Source organism: Etheostoma spectabile, chromosome 21 (assembly GCF_008692095.1).
Source record: "Etheostoma spectabile isolate EspeVRDwgs_2016 chromosome 21, UIUC_Espe_1.0, whole genome shotgun sequence".
In the NCBI taxonomy this organism is placed as follows: domain Eukaryota; kingdom Metazoa; phylum Chordata; class Actinopteri; order Perciformes; family Percidae; genus Etheostoma; species Etheostoma spectabile.
The window spans coordinates 16,749,845-16,757,910 of NC_045753.1; the positions used below are offsets into that span (position 1 = coordinate 16,749,845).

The following is an 8,066-nucleotide window of genomic DNA, read 5'->3' on the forward strand; positions in this document are numbered from 1 at the left end:
GTGATATGTCAGATATGTTAAAAAAAAAAAGCAACAATTGTAGCTACGGCCCAAGTAAGAAGAAAGGTGTTAAAGTTAAGTATTGGATGTCATGCATTATAAAACTGACAGTGTCTCCACACAACTAATAGCTTTAAAGTAAGATGGAGTGAACCACAAAGTTAAAATCATCAAAAATTGATGAAGCGGTCACTATAAATAACCAGACATCCAGATAAGCATCGACGTCTGCTATTGATGGCTCCTCCCCCGCTACCTGTAAATCTGCGATGCCATCTCCCGACAAATGGATGTGACAGGCGGCCGTCGGAGACCGACGAAGACTAAATCCGCTCTTCGACACAAGAACCCACCATTTTTTTTTTTTTTAAACGACATTTCCTCTAAGGATATCTATAAACTGCGAGCTTTAACACGAGGAGCGCATTCAACAGTGCGCGGCGCCCGAGCTCAAGTAGCGGACCTGCTGCAAGCTGCGCTGTTCGACAAGGTGGAGGAGTGAGTGAATCCATCGACTGCCGAGGACGACACGTCTCGTCAACAACATAATACTTAAACAGTGTTACCCATCGGGGATCAGGACAATCGTCAGTTTTTGAGCAGTTTGCGAGAAAATGTGATTTGTTTTTGTTTTTTTACGCACAGATCAAACGGATGACGCGCAATTCCAGCCATGAACGCGCATCGCGAGGCGCACGACTGATATCTTGATTTCAAAGGAAGTTTTCATTGGTGTTAGTGTGCGTGTGTCTGCAGTCGCCTCAACTTTTGCGTCCTTGCTTAGTGGAGCCAGATGAGAAGGCAAGGGAACGGAGGTTGACTTAACATGGCTGAGCTGCTGGGGCATCAGGGGGCGCTGGCTGGAGCTCCCCTAAACGCCTGAGTCCCAGACCAGTTGATTGTTTTGGGGGCTGGCAGTTGACCAGAGGCCGATAATGTCGAAGAGGGAGAAATTCAACCCGGATCCGTCCATTCACATATCCAAGATGAATGTCATCATTCCGTTTTCATCAGATGTGCCCTGTGACAGCAACGGCCAGCGGATGTGGTGGGCTTTCCTCGCCTCCTCCATGGTCACTTTCTTCGGGGGTCTCTTCATAATCCTCCTGTGGAGAACTCTCAAATACATGTGGACTGTGTGCTGCCACTGTAATGCCAAAAAGAAGGTACGCCCTGTCGTTTCATAAACCGCCACACCCCAATGAAATGACTTATTTATTAAAGGGGTTTTTGTTCAGCAGTGAGCGCTGGACATCAGTGTGTCCAGCCGGTTTGATTTATGAATGTGCTCGTAATTAAATCTGGCCTCATCGACAGAGAGCTATAGTGCATGACTTTGAATAATTTACTCTGTTACTTTTGGTTAATGTAGCACACAGTAACAAATTTCTATATACTAAAACGATTTCACCCTACTGGTGAATGATAGTGTGTTAAGGCAGATTTTTAGTTGTAAGTGCAGCTGACAGTTGTTGGTGGAACCATTAGGCCAACATATCTTTAGATATGCGCTTGTTATGGTGTTAATGGAATAATTAAAGCGTTGGCACACACATACAACAACAAAAAACGTTCCCCCCTTCAAATATCTTTTTTGATCAGTCATACAGATAATTTGGTTTTCTTTGCCCAGGTTTTGTGATAGTTCCCCAGAGAGATTTCTGCCTCCACCCAGTAGCTACAACAGTGGTGCATTGAATATCATTAGGGCTACTGAGAACAGTAAAAAAAATTAATAATACAAAATTAATCAAAGGCAACTTGTGGTCTAGGAACATCATTCTTGTTGTTCTGGACCGTCCACAGACCACACTGTGAACATTTTGCACTGGAACTACTTTGCTATTGAATAATTAGTCCCAATGGAAACTGTTCAGAGGAACAGAGAAACTTCTTGGGAAGAGATGTTGCTGTTGAATCGTATTTCCTAATGCTGGGACCAGACTGAACCAAATGTCATTCACTGCCCATTTGTTGGGGGTGAAGACACAATTTATTTTGTAATTTGAATCAACTCACACTTTTAAGATTCTAGTACCAGAAGCAGACATTTAGAAGAAAGAAACTTTAAGATTTAAAAGGGTAAAAAAATGAGTCTTGCCTATAGGACCAATGTTACATGTAATTTAAAAAATTGTCATCCATAGCATCCCATAACATCATCATAGTCAGAGGTCATTATTATTTGCTGCGTGAAGCCATCCAATGAACTGTGCAGCACCATTAGTTTGACGTGTTTCCAAAAGTCAGGAATAGTTTGGCCTGTTTAGGACACACAGAGCATGTCAGCTGTCATCCATTGTTGGATGTCCAACACACATTCTATTACCAGTGGTGTGTATCTGTCTAACACGGTGTGGAGGCTAACGCTCGTGCCACTGTGTAATCCCCAGAAATCATTTTCATAACATTTAAGGCAGACTGCCACTAGATTCTCTGTTTCACAATTGTTATGACACCATCTGCCCGAGGCCGGAGGCAGTCCTGCATTAGGAAAGAAATGTCTTGCAGTTTTTCTGTTGTATGGAGTGTTCATCGGGCTCAAACTCTTAAAGTTCATATCCATCTTCCTATAGTAAAGGACAAAGATGGACTAGCAGATGTAGCAGTTTATCTTTTTTACCTAATGCGTGTGCATTTATCTCTCAGACAGGCAGGGAAGACAAAGAGAAATAACAGTAGCTGCATGCAGGGTGGTGCTGACCTTTTGAAGGGAGATGTCTCTTTCATTTCCTTGCTTTGGTTAAAGCTGGTCACAATTAGGGCTGCAACTACTTTCAGTGATACATCTGCTGATATGTTTTTGCATATTTGGTTAATCTTTAAGATATCTGACCGAGAAGAGATACCAATCTTCACATTTGAGAATTATTCTTTGCTTGTTATGACTTAAAAGAAAGATCAGCATTTCACCTCTAATTACAAAATAGAAAAGAATCCATTAGCTTGCATCCAAGTCTTATTTATACACGGAACAGAAATACATCTGTGAAAATGAGATCAGGGTGAGGTTGTTGATTTTAGAGTCCACAGTCATACACTGTTCATGTGTGAATACAAGAGAGCAGTCAGATTTTGTTCAGATTGTGATGCTGTTGAGCTCCACCAACCTGTTGTGCTCCTCTGTGGGAGTCAGCCAGAGACGGGTCATTCTTTCACTTCCAATCATCCCCTCTTTGCCTTTTGCTCTCATTCATTTCATAACTTCTGCCCTGTGTTCTTCTCAACCTCTTTTTCTCATCCAAGAATCTACCTTCCTCCAAAGTGTCAGAAATGCAGTGTCAGGCGCATATGTGCCATATGAATTAGGGTTTTTGTTGCTAAGCAACTAGCAAGCAAAGGATTTCATTATAAGAGTAAATCTCTCTTTGCAGTTGTCTAGGCTGTGAGATGTGGCAGGTTGTGTTGGAGGAACACCTCCCCACTCCCTCCCGGTCTGTGCATGTCATTAGCAGCCCAAACATGGAGCTAGTGCACACTGTTATCGTTCATAGATGGGAGTTGATAATCAGTTTCCTCCTTTTCTGGTTTTCAGTTGGTTTTCTACTCTCTGCAGGGCATTTTTTCTGTTCTGTTCTGTTCTGACAGCTCTCATGTCTCTGAGACTTGAGCCCAACTGTGGATCTACCTTCCCAGTCGGATGGCAATCGATGAAACTCGAAATAGTTTGAAAGGTTCTGATGAATGACTGCTATTATCTGTCTGGGAAGAAGAATGAAACTGTGTTTATTGTAAATGGCACTGTACTCACGATGGAATGATGACGAGCTGTGGCAGCTTCTAAGTCATTTTTCAGACTCACAATGAACAAGTTTCATTGAAGGAAACACAGTGGACTGCTGTTCAAAAGTAGATGTGGCATTGGTCGATGTGTTGTGTGTTCAAGGTATTGAAAAAGGCCCCTCATCATCCCATATTTATATCTTGATGAATTACCATGGAATGTTGTACACACATTCATTGTTCCCTCAATATGAATTTTAATAACAGTAGAGATCTTCTGACATTTTCTCTAGCACACACCATTAGGTTGACATTTTTGGTTTTGAGTGAAATGTCCCTACAATTATTTATGGGATTGCAGTGAAATGTGCTACAGGTTTTCAAGGTCACCATTTTAATTTGTCCAATACTGTGACAGACTACATACCTGCAAAACTAACCTTCCCATCAGTCTCAGCTGTACTTTGTGTTTGGTGCTAATCAGTGAATGTTAGCAGGCTAAACTAAGATGGTGAACATGGTAAATAGCATTAATGTTAGCATTCGGCTCAAAGCACCTGTGTGCCTACTGTAAGTAGAGAGAGCGCTAGACTGGCTGTAGAGTCTAAGTAGAGAATTATTTTTGTATTAAGTTCAATTTTACATGTTGTTATTCATTAATTATGTTTATATTCCTGTTATGTTGGGATTTTTTTAGCATTTAGTTGTAAGTTGTACATGTACGTTTATGTGAAAGTGTCTTCTTCTAGCAATACTCTTTTTTTTTAGTAATTAATACGAGTTTCACCATTCTCCAATTCCATGAGTCGATTTGATTTTTAAGGCCACAAATTGAAGAAAAAAAAAATCAACAGTTTGGGCACAATAGATGGTAAAAGGGTACTTTACAACAACAGAGTTTCTTAGAGTTAACCAGGTGTACTTGAATGCACCCTGAAGTATCGCCAAAGCCCGAGCCCACACCTGGATGGTGTTTGTTAATTAACGACTAGGGAAGGAAACATTTTCCAGTTCTGTTGTTTCTCCAACATCTCCTTCAGTGGACATAGTGTCCGGAAAAGTGCAGCTGCAGACTACCAGTAAGCTAACGTTATGCTGTGCCTTTAGCTGCATTCTACCGGCCTGTCTGTGTGTTTAGAGGTGAGCAGGCAGGGGTGGGAGACAAAAACAAAAGTGGGAGATTGCTGATCCTGCTTTGATTTCAATGATGGAAATTGATTGCTCATTTCATATGATTTTGGATTTAGAATCAAAACCATGACACCTGTCACTGGCACCCCTAATGATTAACATTTACTGTGCGATATCTTTACGTTGTATACATTTCTGGTTTAATACTGTTTTCTTCATGTCTAAAAAGGCATGCTATACACTGCGCATTCAGCGTGTCATGCGTATCTTCTGGCAGTGACTCAGTGTCCTTAGATGTGTCAGGTGCATTGGGGGTTGGTGGGGTGATTCGAGGATTCAGATGGAGAGTCACTCTCATGCTGCTTTAAAGTGCCATCTGAAATATTGTAATTATGAGCTGAGTGCTCATGATCCAAAAGTAGTAATTAGGAGTCAGAAAGTTGGAATAGCTGAGTGGCACTTTGCTGTCTCTCTATCTCACACTCTTTCTCACACACACACACACACACACACACACACACACACACACACACACACACACACACACACACACACACACACACACACACAATGACAATAAGTCAAGCAGAGTGAATATTAATGCTGGACAACATAAACTACTTCAGCTATCATAGATTATTTTTAAAACTACTTTATTTTATCTTTAGCCTGGAGCTTTAACATATTATTCTTCAATATTTACTTTGAAGAAGAAGCACTTTATTTATTTGACAATAGTCTCTGCAATTTAACTTGTCAGTCTACTTCTGCTCTGTAAACAAAACATACTGTATACTCCTTGTAATGTCTTTTTAATTGGCTGTGTAATTTGTAAGGCAGGTATTAGCTACTCACATTGCGTTATATAAGCAGCGTGCTGCAGCTTGGCTGTCATTACACCATCTGGGATCCAACAGGTCTCAGATTGACACAAATGTTAAACATCTCGACGGTGCCAGAGCCTGCTCTGTTGCTTTTCGCCAGTCGGAAAGATAAAAGATGCACCTGGTTTTGTTGCAAGACATGTTTTAGGACATGTTTAAGTATGTATACATTGTTTGTTTTTTTTAAATATATTTTTGTAATGAAAGTCACCCTTTTAGGAAAGGATAAAAGCAATTACTGACTTGGGCTGACAGTCCTTTATCATTTTCACTGAGTTCCATATCCACATTTCACTGTTTTGCTGTTTTTCAAATAGTTTTGTGATAAAGTCAAACAACAGGTGAGTCATTCATTAATACTCAAGCATACTACTCGTGTCCAAGTTTAGCTTCTTATTCCACATTATAGAGCGGTGGTGACCTGCTGAGTAGAGGCCCTGCTCTTTGATATTTGTATTCATGTAGATATTAACAAAATAATTGTGTCCGTTCATTCAGTGAGTCATTGATTGAAAGGGAATAGGGGAAATTGTCAGACAATACAGATAATACAGACTTTCTTCACACAGTCAAGGGGCCATAGATCAGTTATGAGTCTCGGAAATTTCAGGAAGTTTTTTTTTGTCTCCTCCGAGACTGTCTTGATTTATTATTAATGTGATTTATATTAATATCATTTTAAATAATGTATTCACTTTTGCAGGAATTGTGTCACAAGCCACATGTTCTATTGTAGTTTAATATGCTCGCCGTTTGAGAAATGATCATGGTGGCTCCTGATAATAGGCTAGCAATGCTGATCAATGACTTGTGGTGTCAGGAGGACTAGATTTAGGGGACACAGTGAAACCTATATTTGGAAGTTCAGACTATTGATCAAAGTGACAAGGAGGAGATGTGCTGCCTGAGTTGGTGTAATGACTACATCTACTCTTCTGGTGTCTGCTGCTATTAAAAATGTATCCCGTCTATTTTCACTTCATTAAAGTAAAGTCCAGTGGAAGATTTTCAAACCCTCTCTATGTGTCGACAGCCAACTAAAAGTACAACTTCTACAAAAGCAAATGTTACATCTGATCTAGGCTTATATATTTTTTTAAAGATTATTTTTTGGGGCTTTTCCACCTTTTAATGGACAGGACAGCAAGGGGAGGTAAGGGAGAAGACATGCAGGAAACATACAGGTCAGACTCGACACCAACCCAGCCATTGCAATAGAATTTTATGATTATTAACTATTATATGGTATTATAAATACTAAACGTTTTTCTGCAGGAAGGAATTTAAATGTGAAAAACGCAGCGCTCCATCTACACATTAAAGGGATCTTCCGGCATGTGACCTTAAAACCCTGACCCTTTTTTAAAAAGAATAATTGGACAGAAGCATCTCATGACTCACAAATCATTTTATCTTTGAACTTTACCTTTAACTGGCATTACAAAAAATGCCATGGTCAAAGTGTTTTCAGCGTACAATTTTAGATTTGGTCATTCAAGTGCTGGGGAACAGCGTGATGCCAATTAAGCCTTCTTAAAATGGCTTCCTTCAACACAGCCTGTGTCACTGGCCCAATCCCAAAGTGAGCCCTGAGGACCAAGGACTAAAGACTCAAAGACTTAATTGATCTCAGGTGCTAAGTGAGTGTGTGTGTGGAGCCACATGGGCTCAGATAGGTACTGTATAAATGGGATTGGGACGGCACTTCACGAGATCACATGTTACCATGGCGACGTTTAATAATAAAGATGTTGCTGACACTTGCCGGTTTGGGTATTTTCATTTTGGGATTGTTGCTTTCCACACGGCCAAGGCCCAGGAGATGGCTGGTTGACTTAAAAAAAAAAAAGTTTTACAAGCTGGACAACAGGTCCGTTCCATGGTTGTGTGTCGTGCTGTTGTTTACTTTTTTGTAATTTCCGGATTTCCCTTTTACACTTTGAACTGTGGGTAATTCCTGTTGGCGAAGTTTGCATTGATGCAGACTCACAGAAAAGGCTCGGTAAATGTGTACTCACACCCTCACGCCCTTTGAAATTCAACATTCTGACAACCCTAAGCGCTTACGAATTTCGCGAGAACGTGCACCAAAGTCCGAGAGTCTGTGTGTCCAGACTTTGGGGTTGGTTGGTTATTTATTAAAACAGGGAAGGAAAATGCAGTGGCATCACCTTAACTGTTTCATAGAGTTCTGTGAGCAAGACAGTCAGAGGACACAAAGAATCCTGCACACTGGCCATCACAGCAATTCAATTCAATTTTATTAATTGTATCAATTCATAACAAGAGTTATCTGAAGACACTTTACAGATAGAGTAGGTCTAGACC

General features: G+C 40.5%; 1 protein-coding gene across 29 annotated transcripts in view; it reads left to right on the forward strand.

Moving 5' to 3' along the window:
- Positions 1 to 253: 253 nt before the first annotated feature.
- Positions 254 to 8,066, forward strand: part of LOC116671648 (calcium-activated potassium channel subunit alpha-1) — a 95,036-nt gene continuing 87,223 nt past the window's right edge. For 11 of the 29 annotated variants that reach the window (XM_032503031.1, XM_032503030.1, XM_032503014.1 and 8 more), the window contains exon 1: positions 255 to 1,166. In XM_032503031.1, the coding sequence (XP_032358922.1) occupies positions 936 to 1,166 (231 nt within the window). In that variant the 5' untranslated portion in view covers positions 255 to 935. Of the gene's footprint in view, positions 1,167 to 8,066 lie in introns of all 29 variants that reach the window. The other 18 variants (XM_032503032.1, XM_032503033.1, XM_032503021.1 and 15 more) reach the window with 3 other exon arrangements.